The sequence below is a fragment of the Myxocyprinus asiaticus genome, chromosome 2 (assembly GCF_019703515.2).
Source record: "Myxocyprinus asiaticus isolate MX2 ecotype Aquarium Trade chromosome 2, UBuf_Myxa_2, whole genome shotgun sequence".
Lineage (NCBI taxonomy): Eukaryota > Metazoa > Chordata > Actinopteri > Cypriniformes > Catostomidae > Myxocyprinus > Myxocyprinus asiaticus.
Window position 1 is genome coordinate 17,420,814 of NC_059345.1, and position 20,392 is coordinate 17,441,205.

General features: G+C 36.4%; 1 protein-coding gene across 4 annotated transcripts in view; it reads left to right on the forward strand.

Moving 5' to 3' along the window:
- LOC127413421 (metallophosphoesterase MPPED2) overlaps positions 1 to 12,694 on the forward strand; it is a 91,623-nt gene extending 78,929 nt beyond the window's left edge. For all 4 annotated transcript variants that reach the window (XM_051650571.1, XM_051650578.1, XM_051650586.1 and 1 more), the window contains 3 exons: positions 4,884 to 4,999; positions 5,776 to 5,889; positions 11,470 to 12,694. In XM_051650571.1, the coding sequence (XP_051506531.1) occupies positions 4,884 to 4,999; positions 5,776 to 5,889; positions 11,470 to 11,588 (349 nt within the window). In that variant the 3' untranslated portion in view covers positions 11,589 to 12,694. The remainder of the gene's footprint in view (positions 1 to 4,883; positions 5,000 to 5,775; positions 5,890 to 11,469) is intronic.
- The last annotated feature ends 7,698 nt before the right edge of the window (positions 12,695 to 20,392 follow it).

Here is a 20,392-nt window from a genome sequence, read left to right on the forward strand (position 1 = left end):
ACCAAAAAACATCACTGTAAATTTTAGCAACACCCCCTCCTCGACCTTTCAGGCAAGGCTCATGTTTATAACAATAATTTTGGGGAGTAGACTCAATTAAATTTATATATTCATTCGGTTTAAGCCAGGTTTCAGTCAAATAGAGTGAATCTAAACTATGATCTGTAAAAAATTAATTTACAATTAGTGCTTTTGATGAAAGCGATCTAATGTTTAGTAGCCCTACCTTTATATGATGTTTATCTTCAATTTTTTTGTTGTTATTTTCAAGTTTGATATCAATATTTTTTTTTTCTAAATGACTTAGTGAGGGTTTTGTGTTTGGTACTTCAGGGAACAGACACAGTCTCTATATGATATCTAGGTGATACAGTCTCTATGTGTTGTGGTTTATGTGATCTGTGTGACGTCTCAAGGCAGCTAGCAGATGTTTGGATTAGCCAGTTTGTCTGCTTCCTGATCTGGGCCCCAGTTAGTCAAACAATATTACTATTAAGACTATGAGCCAAATTACTAGAGAGGAGACCGGCACCTTCCCTGGGCAATGGAGTCCATCTCTCTTTAGCAGATCAGATCTACCTTAAAAACTCGTCAAGTTGTCTATAAATCCTATGCTATTCTGCGGACACCATTCAGACATCCAGCCATTCAGTAACACTAATCTACTATAAACCTCATCACCACAACAAGCAGGGAGGGGACCAGAGCATATTACAGTGTCTGACATAATTTTTGCAAGTTCACACACCTCTTTAAAATTATCTTTAGTGATCTCCGCCTGGCGAAGCCAGACATCATTAGTGCCGACATGAATAACAATCTTAGAAAATCACGTTTAGCATTAGCCAGCACTTGTAAATTTGATTTTATGTCAGATGCTCTGGTACTTGAAATGCATTTAACTATGGTGGCTGGAGTATCTATTTCCACGTTCCTTACAATAGACTCACCTATAACTAGGGCATTTCCAACAGGCTTCCCAGTGGGTGCATCTATTGGAAATCCTAATAGGAATGGGAGAGTGGTATCGCTTTGCCTTACGAGTATACTCTATATCACCCAAACTCCCTGATGCAGGGGCTCAGTGTTGCTCGCTGTACAAACTGCATCCAAAACAATATCTACAGGCTTCTCACTGACCTCCATTAGCGTTTGGATGCATGTCTCTAACACATTAATCTTCTCCGTCAGCCTGACTAATTCCTTACATTTATCACATGTAAATCCCTCACAGCTGACAGATGAAGCTATCATAAACATGTGGCATGCAGTGCAAGATGCAATAACGTGTGCTGATGCCATGACTTACCGCAATTGTTTGTTGTTGTGGTGCTTCTCGGGCAGCGTGGGATTGAGATCGATGTGAATCCCTCACGCAGTTGTTTGTTGTTGCGGTGGTTCTTGATAAGTGGTGCTTTGAGATCGATGCAATAATCTATGTTAACACAGAGGAGAAAATGGGTGTGCGCGTTGAAATGCACGCAGTTTAATCGTGATAAAAATAGAAGCGGATGCGCAGGGAAAAATGCATGCAGTTGAATTGCGATGAGAATAATGCAGAAAAAATTATGTGCACTGAAAAATAGAAGATATTAAAGATTAAACGCTGAAAACAGAAAGATAAGCAATGCTATAAAGGCTAGCCGGCTACAAAAACAAACTCGAGCTAGGTGCCAGCAGCAACAGGAACAGGAAGTGACAAAGACAATGTAGAACATGCCTCAACATTCCAGCCATGTACTACAGAACATGAATGAACGTTATGCTCTCTAGACAATATATTTATCTAAGAATATTTGAAATATGCTCAGATAATAAGATATACTTTAGATTTGTTTTTTTCTTTGTTTGTTTCTTGGTGTGCTCTTATGGATTGTCTTTTTCTCATTTTTAAAAGACAATATTGCAGGATTTTTTTCAAGAAAGCTCCATGTGCAGTGTCTGTGACAAATTGCTTCCGCAGTACAGAATGGCCTGGTTCTCTATGAATTATGTCAAGTCAGAGCTGTTTAAGAGTTGTACTTCCCCCAGACATATTCCTGTTTTTCCTCACTGCAAGGATGTAACCCAATACACTCTTGTCAGCTTAACATACTTATTTTCCTACACATTTTTTGACAATTTATTATAAATCCGTTCCCCTCATTGCTGGGTTCAGTTCCTTGTTAAAGAAACAACATCAAGTCTCTCTTTACTTTCCCACTTGTTTTCCTACCGATTGAGAACTGAATGACTGCAGGAACCGTATATTCGTGTCAGGACTCACCTCTGCTCGGCTGCCGTTCGTTAGTCATTCGATGCTGTAGCAGTCCCTTACTGTACCAAACCCTATTGATGTTTCTGAGCCCTGATTTCCCCCCTGATCAAATTCAATTCACAATCGCAGCAGCAAAGTGAGTCAAAAATAGCACCCAAAACCTTTCTTTCAGAATCTGTTTGTTGACAACCCACATGTAATTTTTTTACACCATGAATGAAGTAATGTGGGATTGTGCATTTATAAAAGGAATAGTTCATCAAAAAATTAAAATTATGTCATTATTTACTCACCCTCATGTCATTCAAAATCCGTTTACTGCTCTTTTCTATTCAATGACAGTTCATAGTGGCCATGTCTTGTCAAGCTCCAAAAAGGACAAAAACACTATAAAAGCACCATAAAAAAGTTCATACGACTTGAGTTGGAATAAGAATTCAACCTTTTGGAGTTCTTATTCCAACTCAAGCTAAATTTTTTATTTACTGTTTTTATTTTTATTCACCGTTAAGGTCTGTTCACACCAAGTTTTGTCGGTGCAATTGTTCATTCCAAACTAGCTTTTTAACGGGAACAATGTATTCCGATGGTGCTATTCATACCTAGTCCAAAAAAATCGTCTGCTGACAACCCGAAGTTTTTTTATTTTATTTTTATTTATTTTTTTATGAAGAGTGGTCCCTTTTTATTTTATTTTTATTTTATTTTTTTGAACTGCGATTAAAACTGACTGACCAATGAGATAAGAGCTTTTTGTCATTTTTCCAGAGTCGCTGCAGCTTCTCAGTCCAGGAAGTTGGTGGTGCTAATCAACTGCCAAGCACGGGCATTGGACGTGCAGCTGATACACACCCCGAAAATTATATACTTAAAAATAAATGAACCCTTTGTAATGCAAACATAAACCCAGTCTGTTTTTGAAAGTCTGCTTATGGTTTTTGTCTTAATGTACATTATTTAATATGTATATCATTGTGCCTGTTATATACTCACGGCATTAAAAATAGCAGTGAGGTTCGTCAATTCGTTTGCTCTGAGCTCGTCGTAAAATATGCCATTAAAAGATTTGTTACATGCAATGTTTTACTGTAGACAAACGAATTGCAGAACCATCCCTATTGTTTTTATTGCAAGGTCAATATAACAAAGTATTGCAATAATTTAAATAAAGAAAAGACCTTGAGCCAGTGTTTTCTTTTATATAATTTTTTTATAATATGCCTATTTTATACTATATTGTTTTTCTTAATGTACATTATTCCACATGTATTTATATCACTCTACCTCGTGAAATATTATCTAGGCATTAATCCAGATATTATAAAAAGAGAAGTTGGGTTTGGGAGTCCATTTGAAATATATTCGTAGCAAAATACATGAGCAAATAAATATGCAATAGTGCTTTTGACTAACCTCACAGATTACGTACCCCTCAAAATGCATCAACACCATGGAAAGAACATAATGAAAGAGTTATACCAAATTAGGTCAATAAAAGCTTTAACAGCATTCAATATATGAATCTCTAACAGCTTAAGGTGCGGGCAGGAGACTGGTATGCATTTTTGTAGAACAGTAACAGCGCCGCCTACAGTACAGGGGTGAAATATTTTTTTTTTTTTTTTTTTTTTACGGACTCTATATGGATTTGGTGTGAATAGGCTTTTAGACACTGATGATCTTCTCCTTCGCAAAAACTCTAAAATCTAATTTGCGTTTCCATTCAGATTCAAAAAGGGCGTCTCAGGTTTAGTGTCACTGATGCCAAAACTCCATTGTTTCACATGTGATAGGGCAATTTTTATATGCGGGATACCAATTGACATTTGAGAGCTGTAGTGGAGAGGAAAATTTTCCTTATCGAATTGTTTCTCACACAAAGCTTTTGTGGTATTCAGAAGACTCAGAATATATAGTATGTCGAATGAACTACATTTACGGTACTTTCATTTTGTTACTTGTATTTTTTAAAGCTTGAAAGCCTTGGTCATTTTAATAAATAGTTTGGAACGACATGAGGGTGAGTAATGACAGAATGTTATTTTTTGGTGAACTGTTAACTTGCGTTTACAGTATATGCAGCACTACTGAGCTTCAAAAGCATTTCATCATGAAACGTGCTTTGCGTTGACTGTAATTTTCTGTAAAGAGAGCAGACCTCCTTTTCTGGTGATTTCCACAGACTATAATGAGTGTTTTTCACCAGACCTGGGACAAATGGACCATCAATTTATCATCACTATCAGACCTTCAGCTTGACACACCAAGCAAGCTCAAGCTCATTTTTCACATTATTTCATTTGGGCGTCACACCTACATTAACCCTGTGGCTTTATTTGAGCTATCAATCCACAGCAGTCGTAATAGTGGGCTGTTTGCTCTCTCGGAGGGCTGCATCTCCTTCAGCATTTGCATTTATTACGGCAGCCTTTAGTGAAGCCCTTCTCATTTCACACTTTGAAGCTTCCTTTGGGGAAGGACGGGGAGAAGAAGATCAATTTGACAGGTTGAGACTGTTTCTCCACATCTGCCGTCAGCTGATATTTTAAACAGCGTGTGTACGTCTCTGTCTGGCCGCTTGGTTCCACACTTATGATTGGTTTTTTTTTTTTCTGTCTCCCGTCAGGACACCGTGGTTTAATGGCTGGGGTTTTAACCTGCCCAGGGGACAGTCCCTGCTCGATAAGTGGAACCTCATCCCAGAGGGTGTTGATATTCTCATGACTCATGGGCCTCCCCTAGGTGAGTTCAATTAACCAATCCTAATGGAGTTCCATCCACTTATGGAAATACTCACAAATACATTAAATGTTTTTTTGCCTGTTTTTAAGCATGTGAAGTCATATTAAATATAAAAGTGACATTATTGTATATACACTGGAGTCCAAAAGTCTGTGACTGCATTGAGTATCTACAGTATTTTGAATGTGGAAATTAACTGAAAGTTTTAAGATTTTTAAACATTTAAACAAGAAAAAGTTTCATGTGAAATAATCAAAAAAAAGATTCTGCACTATTTATATAGGTCACTTATCAAATGTAACCAGATCTGTGACCTTGTTAAATCTGTAACATTGTTGCAATGTTAATCTGTAACAATGACCTTGTACAAAAGGTCAGATTTCCTTGCTTCCATTGAAGCACATGAGATGCTCTTTGGATCAGTTCATGCTGGCGTAACATGGGTCATCAGGTTTGTGGAGAATTCTTCAATTCAACTTTTCAGTTAAATTGTTACGCTGATAATAGAATTCGTAATGACATTTGTATTAAATTTGCAAAATGTAAAATAGAAGACTTTCAATATTGGCTTCAGACTTTTGAACCCCACTGAATGAAAAAAATTAATCCTACTTTTGAGTGATTTTTTTTTTTGAAGCTGTGGGTGATTTGTAGAAAATCTCAGAACAACTAAGACTTGGCAAACTGCACATGATTGGACATGAGTCACAAAGTGAGAGCTATTCTTCAACCTAGATTAAAAACTGATTTACAGAGGAGTGTGTGTATGTTTGCAGGTTTTAGGGACTGGGTACCGAAGGAGCTACAGAGAGTTGGGTGTGTTGAGCTGCTAAACACAGTACAGAGGAGAGTTCGACCCAAACTCCATGTGTTCGGGGGAATACATGAAGGTATGTACAAAGACCACAAAGACTCATTAGCTCACCCATAAAGATTTGCAACTATTAAATGATGCAAAAATTACTACACTTGAAGTTTGAAGAACTGCAGAATTACCCATATTTTGTTTAGTGTTTAAAACATGTTGAAGCCATGTGCTTCTGCCCATTGAGCCATAATATTCATGCAGGTGATGCCAGTACAGATCTGATTCATGTATCCTGGTCCTGTTATTTCCTTTTATCCTGATTTCCTGTCCTTTCTCTACTAACTCCTTACATGCCCACAAAATGACGTTTCAACAGACTCGTAGTAAAAACATTCAGTAAGTGAACCAGATAAATGTGCATAGCAAAGAGGGTTGCAAATATCAGAAATAACCACAGATAGACAGTCGCTAACGTTAATGAATGAATAGAATACAACAGGCATATTGTTTTACTCACAGATCTTAAATAAAATGAATCTCACACACCTAAAAAAGTTATACGTAGGTGCGTTAGAGAAAAGCTGTTATAAAGACAAAAGAAAAAAATTACAGTAGTATTCAGTTTGTGGACAGAGGAGTTTTTCTCCTGCTGTCGTCATGTAGAATGTGACTGAAATCATCTATAACTAGTTAAAATAGACCCAACATGTCGATTAGTGACAGAACCAATCAACTAGTCAGTGCAGCTCCTATTCAGAATAGCGTAGGCATAAACAGTACAAGCAATATGGCATTGAGGTTACAGTTTTTAGCACAAGGTTTGAAGTTTGGCCGCATGTTGTTTGCAGGATTCCACCAAAGTGTTCAGGGATAAGGTATAGAGTGATCTGCCTTTCAGCTAAACCTGAAACTGTTCACCAGATGTGTTAAAACCCCCCTCCAGTTTTGTGGGTTTTTTTAATTAAACATGTTTAAAAAACAGAAAGGTCTCTCAGCGCAGGGACTAATTAGGACAAGTGCTCCACTCGAGGAAGGCCTTGCACTGTTTATTGTGTTTACTGAATGTTTTGCTATGCACAGACACTTTTAAACCCACTGGAGCCAGTGTTTGTTTCACAATAAGGACACAGTAAGGCAGCAAATACATAATGAATTTTTTAGGCTGAAAGATTTTTTTTCTGTGTTTATTTTTGAATACAGGCTTTCTTTTGAATTTACTAATGATGGCATATTTTTGAAGGCTGAATAGAACTAAAGATGTGTTTGATATGAGTAACCCTGACTTATTGCCTTGTGTTGTCACCTGTTCTCCTTTTTTTTTCTTCTTCTTTTTTGCTGTGCTCTAAAAATTGTCTGTACAGTGTGAACATTTTGGTCACATTTGCAATTAAAAATTATAATAGGCGAAGTCAATTTTTAACCCACTTGCATGTGTGCAGTTACAATACGTTTAATTTCTGGCACTTGAAAAATATGCGAATATTGCCCACTAGTAGCTTTTCAACAAAGAACATGTACGAGACTGATGTCTGATTTGCTAATACCAAATCTTGAGTGTGTTGTCAGGGTCGATGTAATGTTCTCTCTGCTCAACAAAATTGTAGGCTGCTTGAAAATTTAGTTGCTTTATTTCCTGAGAACAAGTTTAAAGAGTTATGTGCTTTTGACTCAGAAACACTGGATTCAGCAAGTTTCTGAGATTCAGAGAAACACCATAGTGGGCCGCCCCCCACCCCACTTCACCAGAAAAGTTACTTAACTATTAATTGAAGAAAATATTTTAATAATATAACTATCAAATTATACAACTATAAATTAATTATTCAAAATGTATGTGGCACAAAACAATGACGATTTCAATTAGGGTGACATTAAACAAATAGGGTGGCAACATTAAATTAAACAAATAAATTCATACTGAACAAAAATATTAAATTCAACATCAATTAATTTATACTAAATACAACGAATAAAACACTTTTATATTAACTGAGTAAACATAGTGATAAACAGCTGCAATTACCTAAATGTTTTGCTTAAAAAAAAAAAAGACCTAGTGACTTCTATGCATGGGCCCAAGTGAAATGGTGAACTGGTTCATTTACATGAACCATCAAAACAAACCAATTCACTAAACTTAATTGGACTTCCCAAAGCAACGTATAAGTGGATTGGTAAATAATTAGTTTTAACCAGTTCACTTATATGAACCGTCCGAACAACCCGATTCACTTCAATGTTTTAGACTTTCTATGAGAGAGGAGTGCACAATACAATGTCACATAATATGTGGTGTTTTGTCATGTTACACTACTGGTAGAATACAAGTAGAATAAACAAAAAGTAGATGCTGTGACTTTTTATATGGTCATGTCTTGCTTTGCCTGGGTGAGAGCATTCACTGGTGTCCCCTCAAACAAAGTAGATGCACGACACCTCTACCTATAGACCATTTCATAATTATTATATTCATTGCTATGGGAAGTGACATCTTTGTTCCCTCAACATTTCTGGTTAGTTGTTAATCTCATTCAAAACAACAGTGGGAGTCGCTTCATATATAGTGAGCCATAGCGGTAACATTACCATGGCTGTCATAAAATGTCATCATTCAAATTTAGATCATGTTTAGTGGCTGGATGGTCCCTGGATGCCTGAAACTAATGGAAATTAAAGTGTTTAGATTTCCGAAAAAGAAGCCACAAATAGACGCATGGGCCGCAGCACTGAAGCGAGACGGCTGGATACATGCAGTACTAACAATTGTAGTTTATGTACCAGCACATATTTGATCTCTGGTAGGTGAAAGAAATTTTTGCCAACTAATTCTAAGTTTGATGGGTAGAGTCTAGCTGGCTAGTTAAGTCAGAGTATTGCTTTATTCAACACTATGGTCCTAATAAAGTGCCCAACATGGTCTTCTGCTGTTGTAGCCCGTCTGCCTCAAGGTTTGACATGTTGTGCATTCTGAGATGCTATTCTGTTCACTACAATTGTACAATTGTCTGAGTTACCGTAGCCTTTCTATCAGCTCAAACCAGTCTGACCATTCTCCGTTGACCTCTTTCATCAACAAGGCATTTCTGTCTGTAGAACTGCCGCTCACTGGATGTTTTTTGTTTTTGGCACCATTCTAAGTAAATTCTAGAGACTGTTGTGCGTGAAAATCCCAGGAGATCAGCAGTTACAGAAATACTCAAACCAGCCCATCTGGCACCAGAAATCATGCCACGGTCGAAATCACTGAGATCAAATTTTTTTCCCATTCTGATCGTTGATGTGAACATTAACTAAAGCTCCTGATCTGTATCTGCATGATTTTATTCATTGCACTGCTGCCACATGATTGGCTGATTAGATAATTGCAAGAATAAGTAGGTGTACAGTTGTTCTTAATAAAGTCTGTTTACAGCTTCATTGATTATATTGGGACCAAATAAATATACCAGACCTTTCGCTGAGGAAATAATTATGAGCATCTAAACTATGATACACTTTCATCGCCTCTCTCATAGTCACGCTCAGTATCAAAAAGATAATGGTGCATGTCTGGGTAAGTGAATTCAGGTAAATGTTTGATGGACTTTGAGAAAAGTTGTTGACTCAGAGTCTTATTTGAAGGATCCGGTAATGACACCTCATTGTTTATTTTCAGGTTATTTTCATATATCTTATGTTTTCTGTTTTAGCTAGACTCTAAACGTACGCACTAGTAGTTTTGCTTTAACAGTTCTGGGTTATAAAAATTATGTTACCGGAAATGCTTCTGGACCAGACATGCGCAGTAGTGTTTTAATTAAGCCCAAAGTATACTTCGGTCAGACGCGACAGGACGCGTGACGCAAATTTCATCATCAGCAGAGTGCTCGAGCACTGAACGCACCCAGCCTGATTTTCGTGATCGTGCATCTTTGAACGCACAGAATGCGCATGCATCTGGAATTATTTGGACTAATTAGTGGGTCCAAAACGTGGCAACTCTCACAGTTGAGCTGTGAAGAAGCGCTTGAAGAAGATATAATCGGCGGTAAACAATAGGCGATGAATGTGGAAAGAACAACAGTGGATGTCCACATCAAGAATGCATCTGTGAAGAGGTCAGAAGATACCTGCATTTGTATAACTCAAGTCTAAAGGACTATAAAGACATCTTTATGTGTCTAAACTCGCATGCTCCAACCACCTGAGTATGCGCACAGTAAAATGAAGTATATTTTGACAGGTTTGCGTTCGACTGTACGCAGATGCTAAGAGTTCGCGTCAAAACCGAAGTATACTTTGGGTCAGTGTTATTATAGTTCTGTATTTTTAATTTAGTTTTTATTTCTATTTGATATTCAATTTGTCATTACAATTTAGTGTTTCATTAGTTTTTAGTTTGTTAGTTTTAGTTTAGTTTTCATTTTCTTATTGTTTTGTAGTTTCAGTTTAGTCGGTTATTATTTTACTTTTAGTATTTTTTTATGGCTGCAAAGCTGAGTGTTTACTGGTGTAATTTAAAAAGTCTAACATAACATTTTTCAGGGCAGTCTTATGTTACCTCTGTCTATTGGTATTTTCATGTTTAATGATTGTAAATGTTGAAAATTTAATAATATATGGTGAATATGGGTAAAGCGACAAAGGACATTTAATCTTGATCCACATTGTATCCATATGTATTTCCTTAAATTATTATAAATCTTTACTAATTCATCTTTATGGAATATGCAGTTAAAGGAATAATTCGCCCAAAAATTAAAGTTCTCAAATCATTTACTCACGAGTCCATCCATGTCTTTACAAGCGATATGATAGGTGTGAGTGAGAAACAGATCAGTATTTAAGTCCTTTCTACTGTAAATCTTGACATCAGCAGTCTCCTTGGCAATCATAATTTTAAGCTCCATTACATTTCCCAGCACCATCTAGCACTTTGCGAGCTCTACTAGTAAGTATTATCGAGCTTGAAATCATGATCGTTCCTGTAGACTGCAATTGTAAGATGCACAGTCAAAAAGGAGTTATATTTTGGTCTGTTCTCACTCAAAACAGATTAGATCACTTCAGAAGACATGGATTAAACCACTTATGGACTTTTATCCTGCATTCATGTGCTTTTTGGGGCTTCAAGGTTTTGGACCCTGTTGACTTGCATTGTATGGACCTACAGAGGTGAAATATTCTTCTAAAATTTGTAATTTGTGTTCGGCAGAAGAAAGAAAGTTATACACATCTGGAATAGCATGAGGGTGAATAAATGATGAGTCTTTTCATTTTGGGGTCAACTATCCCTTTATCTTTTTGAGGTTTTAAATTGATTATTTCATGACCACTGGTGGGAAAAGCAATGGTAAACAAAATGACAGAAATTTGAGGTAAATCTTAAGGTTATAAAAAAAGTAAAAGTTAATGTTATGATGTGAAAGTGTATTAGAAAATATAAAAATAATTCCAAACACTTTGTAGATATTTCATAGAGAATCATTTTTCCTCTGTCCCACTTTACCAGTAGTACTATAAAAAAAGAGATTTGTTTAAAAGAGGGTCTTCAAAGGTTCTACTTCTTAATTTTTGCCTTTACTAAGGTAGAAGACAAAATGTTGAGGGTTTTTTTGTTATTGTACTCCAAAAATGTCTATGATGTTAAAGTGTTGACTCCTCCCCTTTTCGTCCCCTATAGGTTACGGCATTATGACAGACGGGTACACAACATTCATCAACGCCTCTACCTGTACAGTCAGCTTTCAGCCCACCAACCCTCCCATCGTGTTCGACCTCCCAAATCCCTCCAGCTCTTGAGAAGCCTGTAAACGTTACCATCCTCCTTTTCTTTTCTCATCTTTTATAACAATACTTTGAAAATAGTTGAATGTTTCTTTCAAAATTGTCAGTCTTTTGTTAAAAAGTTCAGTGAACGTTTATGATGGTGGGTGGGTTCGGGGGAATTGGTTGAGGTGTTATGTTTAGAAGTGGTGAACAATCTTATGAAAAGATCTGATTTAATCTGTAAGATATTAAGCTTTGTGAATTTGTAAATTGTCTCTTTTTTGTCAATATTCAAAGTATGTTGGTATAGGATGCCATTGTTCATTTTGTATATTCTTTTTTTTCTAGATTAATTAAGCTTTCTTTTAGTTGTCAGCTAAATAATGCCTTAAACTAGCTTTAAGTTCCCCAGCTAAAGCCCCTTCTTTCTGCTAGTAGAAAGAAAGCCTGATATTTATTGTTTTTATCTAAAATGAAGGGGATTTTTTGCATTTAAAGAACACATTCTTACAAGCGCAGGGAAGATATGGATTAATTTGAACTCATGTTTATTCTAGAGCGCCTCATTCTGCATAGAAATTGGAAAATGTCTTAAAATATGAGTATATCTATATGTATGTGTGTAAGCTGCAAAATCTTTAACTAAAATTGTGTTTGTTCTAAGCCTCTTGAAGAATATAATTTTGCTTGTAAGTGATGACCTATACAGTATGTGCATAAAGCACACATGCTCTTTTTGTTCTCATGAAATGTTCCTTTAAAGTCAATTCAGTGTTGCCTACTTCACTGCCTAAGTACTCAAGTTGAAGTTACTTTAATGTACAATCTAAAAGGTTGTTTTCTTCTCAAAACCTGCCTAAACCAGGTTTAGTTGTCTTTTGATATCTTGCATATGATAGATTTCTCTATCTCCCTTTTTTTTCTGATTTTGCACTGTGTAAATGCAGTCTTGCTTGCACAAAAAATGTTTTGCCAATAGTTGTTTCAACTCTTGCCTCTGTAAATGCCTCTCGGCTTTTCTTTCAGTTACAGTTTCAGCCTTGTTTCTGGAAAAGTTTAGTTTTTTTTTCTTCAGGTTTCATTGTGATATATTTAGCTGCCTTTATATGCAAATAAATTGCAAGATTTTTACTTCTCAATGTTTCATTCATTTTATTTCAGCTCTAGTCATGCTGCATCCCATACAACTTGTAAAGTCTTAACCCTATAAAGCCGTGTGAGTCGTGTTTGATGCGTGATTTTCTAAAGCCTCTGCATCATAAACATGATGAATACTTTGCTGAACCAACGTACTAGACATCTACTGCCTCCTGGTGAAAGTTTATGTGCTCTTCTGGAAGTAGAAGACCTTGTAATATAATTTCCAAAATGGCTGATGTCATATTCTGATGTACAAGTCTTTTTGATGTGAAATCTTTCCTGATTTTGAAAAAGTAACAGTAATGTTTATATTGTAACTGATATTTCAAAATGAGTATTTGCTGAACTGAAGCAACTTGTGCTTGGTTAAAATTTTGTAAATTATTTTTACAGAAAAATCACATTGTAATGCATGCATAAAATATGATACAACATGCTTTTGAGATACATCTCTGAAACATCATTATATTAAATTCATGCCCACTACAATAAAAATACTGACATTTTATGAGATATATTTAAAGTGGGAACTGATATTTATATGTATTTATGTGCAGGCTGCTCTGTCATTATAAAGATATCATTGTTTTTAATTACAAGCTATTGTGATGTTATCTTGCTTTAATTTCCAGCTTCCTACATGGACAAGTGCAACAGAATATTTAAAGTAAAAAAGAAGACCTTTTGCTTAGATTTACTTTGCCAAGATGCAGATATATGACATCACATGAACATGATGGTACCCATGGTAGTAATATAAAAAAAAAAAAATAATACTTAACATTAAGCAAATAAAATTTATTGATGAATCATAGTTCCTACATTACATAATAATGAGACCAGTTTAGCAAAGGCTTGCAGAGGCAAGTGTGTTAAATATGACTAATGAACTCTGTTGATAATTGTACACCTGCAGAACAAATGCATTGCATAACATCATTCTTCCACAGTATGGTTGCCAGGATTTGCCATTTTATTTCTTTATACTTCAACTTCTGATCAACCGGCCAATGGAAAACATTTATGGTTGTAATTTAGAGATATCAAGTTGGAATATCCCACATCCGACTTTGACAGGAACACAGCAATTTTAGTTCCATCATCTAAATAAACACAATTTTAAAAATTATTGTCATAGCGTTAACATTGTCACTTACAAACTACACTTCTCATACATCTCTTTTAACTGAGATATAAGTCCTCTTTTATGACTGCAATATATACAGTTATTCAAACTTCTCCCTTTTAGTCATCTTCAAAAATTACTTTCAGTGAATGCAAGTCCACAACCTGTGCAGAAACCCCATTCACATTTATCTCTATGTAATCCAATTTAAATACACAAACATGTAAGCCAATGGTACTTTAAGAGACAGAAAACCAGCAGTGCTCTGGCCTTGAAGTCAAAGTCTTTTCATAGATCTGAATCCCTCCAAGGCCAAGAAATGTAAGAATACACTTTCTTCTGATCCGCACATGCTTATTAACCCTCCCCCATCTAGCTTACCAGCAGTCACATCAAAGGCTCCAAACCAATCAACAGTTCCCCCAAACAAGAGCATGAAATATAGACCAGCTCGCTGGCATAATCCACAATAATCATATTAGCGTAACCCTGTGAGCTGGCACTGGCATTGTTGTTTACTCAAACTCTATTAATAGAAGCATGTACAATATCCATAACAACGCTTATAAACAACTAGAGTTTACAATTCTTGACAAAAAGAATGGTTCTTGCCTGTGCAAAACTCACCATAATGATGCTAAGATGTTGTTGCTAATGCATTGCGCATTGTGTTTTGAGTGGTTGCTAGGGTGTTTAGGGTGGTTGATCAAAAGAGCCCACCTCCAAGTCTTTATGACATTCTGGTCCCTAGATATGGCTTAGGACACTCCTTCAATGTAAGTCTATGGGGTTTTTACACCTGTTTTGTCATCCGACTGGAAAAAGTTAGATCACTTATAAAATAAATAACAGTAACAAAAGCCACAAAAATCTATCATTTACATTTGTAGCACAAATGATGCAGGACAAGTTACATACCAACATGTAATTTAGGAAGTCAAAGAAATGTAAGATGTGCCGTAACTTTGGGGAGTGTCTAAATAGCTAGCTAGGTTATTCTACGAATAGCTATGTAGAGACACTGCTAAGCTAAGTACAGTTTTCGATAGTGTGTCAGTAGCTCAGCTGTTAAGGAGAAAGCTGGTATAGGAGAAAGTGTTTTAAAATAAATTTAAAAAATTTTTTTTTTAAAAAATACACATAATCTTTACCTACTTTAAACTGAGTGGCTTGTAGCTATAGCTACAGTTTCAAAGTAGCTTCATTAACACTGACACACATACTGCATATTCATGTCCTATTCCTCGCAAAGAAGCTTTAACTGCCGATTTCTCTCTCGTCTCTGCATCAAATGAAGGTGAAAGTGTGTATGTCAATCTAAATTGTGTTGGGAGCATGTGTGAGTGTATTAATTACCTTGTCCTGCAGCAGGGGCTAGGCATTAATAGGTGCCCGTGACAGGGACTACTATTACCCTATGATGCCCCGACAGCTTCTATTAATATCGGAAATTTGTCAACTTAGCCTTCATGCCACTGTGATGGATGACGTGCAGCTCTGAAGGCTAATACCCACTGTCACCACTTGAGAGATTGCGTGTAAATGTGTGTGTGTGTGTGTGTGTGTGTGTGTGCGTGCGTGTGTGTGTGTGTGTGTGTGTGTGTGTGTGGGCGGGTTTGGGTGGTTTACGAGGACATTTTTTTAGGTTACAAACTGGTAATTACAAGGGTATTATGCTATAAATGTGGTTTATGAGGAAATTTCTAGTCTCCCCACAATTCAGATCACTTAAAAAACATACTAAACGATGTTTATTATTATTATTATTATTTAAAAATGCAGAAAGTTTTTTATGTGGGTTAGGTTTAGGGGTAGGGCTAGGGTTAGGGGACATAATCTATAGTTCCTGCAGTATAAAAATCATTATGTCTATGGAGAGTCCTCATAAGCATAGCCGCACCAACATGTGTGTGTGTGTGTGTGTGTGTGTGTGTGTGTGTGTGTGTGATGCTAGACTATAATATATAGAATATAAGGTAAAGCTAAGACTGAAAAGACAAACATAACAATAAACATCTAAAACCAAATGGTTATGTCTTGTATAGGTCTGTTAGTCTGACTTAGCAAAAATCGGACTGGTATGATCACAGTCAGACTAAAGTGTTTACAGACTAATTATTGTTTTAGTCTGACTTAAATCGGACATTTAGTCCGACATTTATTGTTTGAAATCAAAATGTAAAATTTTTTAAATGTAAATGTACTGATTGATATTTGTTGCATACTACTATGTGTGTATATGTATAAATGTACACTCACTGAGCACTTTATTAGGAACACTATGGTCCTAATAAAGTGCCCGATGTGATCTTCTGCTGTAGTAGACCATCTGTCTCAATGTTTGACATGTTGTGCTTTCTGAGATGTTATTCTGCTCACTACAATTGTACAGAGTGGTTATCTGAGTTACCATAGCCTTTCTGTAAGCTCAAACCAATCTGGCCATTCTCCGTTAACCTCTTTCATCAAAAAGGCGTTTCCATCTGCTGAACTGCCACTCACTGGATGTTTTTTTTTTGTTTGTTTTTGGCACCATTCTGAGTAAACTCTAGAGACTGTTGTGTGTGAAAATCCCAGGAGATCAGCAGTTACAGAAATACTCAAACCAGTCCATCTGGCACCAACAATCATGCCACGGTCAAAATCACTGAGATCACATTTTTCCTGATAGTTGATGTGAACATTAACTGAAGCTCCTGACCTGTGTCTGCATGATGTTATGCATTGCACTGCTGCCACACAATTGGCTGATTAGATAATCGCATTAACAAGTAGGTGTACAGGTGTTCCTAATAAAGTGCTCAGTGAGTGTAAAACCAGTCCCCATAAGACTTACTCTGGTCCTGGGAGCCCAGTATGGAGTGTTTACGCTCTCCTAATTGAAGCCAGTCCTGCTATTATTGTAATCTGGACTTCATTTGTGGACGATTTGAGGCACCCATTAAATAATGAAGTAAAATGTGGGGTAAGCAGAGAAGTGTTGGGTCTCTTTGTTGCCCATTTCCTCATTGGCCACATGTTACAAATTATCTAAGACATTTCTTTTAATGTGATATTATTTTATTGTGTCAATTATGATTTAAAGATTAGTCATAGCTGGGTTGGAAAAAGAAAACAAAAGAACAACGTGTTAGCTCAAAATCTTCTCTTCCTTGAGTTTTTCGTCACCATAACGCAATACAAATTCTTCCACCAAGTATTACAAAATGTATTATCTTAACTGTAGGCTGGTTACAGTCACCAAGCAACTGAATGTGCAGTCACAGGTGTGTGTTTATCAGCAGTTTACTATGACTTCGAACGCGGCTCATCCAATCAGAGTTTTCACGTACAACATCATCACACGAGTTGGCATGTTGTTTCCGAGAGTTCCAGTACCCTAGTATTAGCCACATTATGCCGACTTACTGACAAGTGGCAACTCCTATCAGACATATTTGAATCAGTGTTTACGTTCCCTTGTGGCACGACCAGAAGCACATTGTGTCAGCAGTGTGGGAGACCCAGTATTGCATCCCGTATTGAAACCAGGAAGTAATCGCATTTGCATAATCAGTGACAAGTGCTATTTGGTTTAGGTTTGTGTTGGGGGGTACAGTTTACTGTATATATATGCATTCATCTTCACTGTATTACATCCTGTACAACTAAAAACAACTTGCTTTTGGCACTTCTCCCTGGGCATTTCACTCAGAAAATGGAGCTCAAACATGCCCATATGCCCAAAAACACTTACCACTTTGGCCACTGGGGGCAGTGTTTCGAATTTCAGTAAGCACAGACCAAATTTAGCTAAAGAAAAGTCAACCTACTGTTTCCGATTTCATTGTGTGATCAGTCTGTCACATAAACATCAGTATATCAGCTGCATCCTCTCCTTTTTTTCTTACAGAATTACCCCCACTTGGATCCTTAAAGACATTAAATGGTCTCATTACATTCTCTCAAACGTGTCGATTATTTCAAGTATCCTCATTTTGTGCATCAGTGTATTTTAGTACCAGGCTGAGCTCTGACATTTCATGGGTTCTTTAGTTTAGTGGTTGGGTCAGGTCGCAGGTCAGTTCTGGTAGGGTCATGGAAAGCAGGTAAAAAGGCAAATAATAACTAACTAACCTTATAATCATGCATAGTTAGGATAGCAAAATAAATAGGCTTATCAATTTTTAAAAGGGAGGAAAACATGCTTCCCATATCTTTTTTTGTGTTAACGTCAAAGGGTATGTGTCCTATCAAACTGTATTGTGTTTTGACACAAATTTTTCTGTCACTTTGTATAATTACATTTTAATTTAGTCATTTAGCAGACACTTTTATCCAAAGCGGCTTACAAATGAGGAACATAACAAGCAATTTTGTCATACAAAGGTCAATAATACAAAAGCCAAGTTCCAAAAATTACTATAGTGGTATAGAAGCTAGCACAGAAGAAAGAGACAGATTATTATTTTTAAATAGTAAGTACCATTAGTAGAAGCTGGCCAAATTGGCAGATTCCAACCTATAATCAGATTCCAACATGGACAGGATGCATAACATACCCTCATTTTTGAAAACCTTACACAAAATTTACAATGCAATTTACACAAGGTTAAATAATACATATATCTCAATAAATTGTTCATTTTAAATTACATTAATTTCCACCATTGAAAAAAAAACAGAAAAAAATTATCTTAATTGTGAACATCTTCACAATTAGATGTTCACTGTTAGATTGAATAGAGCCTTAATTTATAAATTAATAAGAAAAAAATATTTTATGTTAAGCTGGTATGTAAACAGTACAGATTCAATTCAATTCAATTAAAATGTATTTATAAAGCACCAATTAAAACAACAGATGTTGACCAAAGTGCTGTACAACACAAAAGGATAAAAACAGCAATATAATACACATAGAACACACAAATAATACAGAAATACAAAGCACAACCTCTAGGATTAAAAAAATGGATGGGAGCATAATAAAATATAGTTTGAATTTTTAAATAAATGGTGGTGGCTTATTAAATCTTACTACTGCAAGCATCACTATTATTGCTCACATTTAGGGATTAGGGGTTTTCTACCAAGTACACCCTGGCAACCACTTAACAACATGTTTAGCAACCATCCAGAACAACATAGCAACCTGGGTCATAAATTAAAGGCATAGTTCACCCAAAAATGAAAATTCTCTCATCATTTACTCACCCTCTTGCCATCCCAGATGTGTGTTACTTTCTTTCTTCTGCTGAACATAAAGATTTTTAGAAAAATACCTATGATTTGTTGGTCCATACGATGCAAGTAAATGTTGGCCAGAACTTTGAAGGTCTAAAAAGCATGAAAAGGCAGCATAAAAGTAATCCTGTGGTTAAATCCATATCTTTAGAAGAGATGTGATAGGTGTGATCAATATTTAAGCCCTTTTTACTATAAATCTCCACTTTCACTTTCACATTGATCTGTTTCTCACCCACACCTATTATATCGCTCTTAAAGATATGGATTTAACCACTGGAGTCATATGGATTACATTTATGATGCCTTTATATGCTTTTTGGACCTTCAAACTTCTAGCCACTATTCACTTGCATTGTGTGGACCTACAGAGCTGAGATATTCTTCTAAAAATCTTAATTTGTGTTCAGCAGAAGAAAAAAGTCATACATATCTGGGATGGCATGATGGTGAGTAAATGATGTGAGAATTTTCATTTTTGGGTTGACTATCCCTTTAAAGGAAAAGTTCATTTCTGCCCCTGCTAGCAACTGCACAGCGACCAAGGGCGTAGATTTTGTTTTGATAATACCCCAACCCCCCCTTCCCCCCCCCACCCCCCCTGGAATCTACGCCACTGACAGCAACATGCTAAACTTACCACTAATTAGCATACCTTTTTTACATTTTGAATTAGCAGAAATTCAAGACATCTCAGGGTCACTGAGTGAACTATTTATTTGTTTCATAATTCTCTGTAATCTACAACACTTGTGTGGTATAAATTGTGGCGCTTGCATATTACAGCGGAACATAATTGCAAATTGGTTGATTTAATAGCTGCTGATGATTTGGGAGTTAATGCCAAGCATATGACGACTAAGTGGCGCCATGACATCACATCCTCCACTGTTTCCCATCCCTGCAGCTGCTGCTGTTGGCTCTGTCCACAAGATAACAGAGATGTTCAAATGAAATATATTCACTGTGGGGAAAGCATCAAGCATCTTCTAATTGAGTTCAGTGCTTTGTGTTGAGCTGTTATTGTTGGTGGTTTTGCACCGTTGCAGGGATTTTTAAATTTTTTTTTAACACATTCTCACTCCCAATGCATCAAATACTTACACTAAAAGCGCACCTCAGTATCTGTTTAGCGATGGGGCCAGTAAGCCCACTGTTTTTCTCTCTTGTCCCTCATCTTTATCCTCCATCAGGGGCATCTAGGGTAATTAAGCATCTGTATTACTATTGCTCATATTTAGGATTAGGGGTTATTTTATATCTCTGACCCTCAGTATTAAACTTTTGCACCTAACTTGTTAAATCACACAATGTTTTTGCTACAGACATTAAGGATACCTCAAAT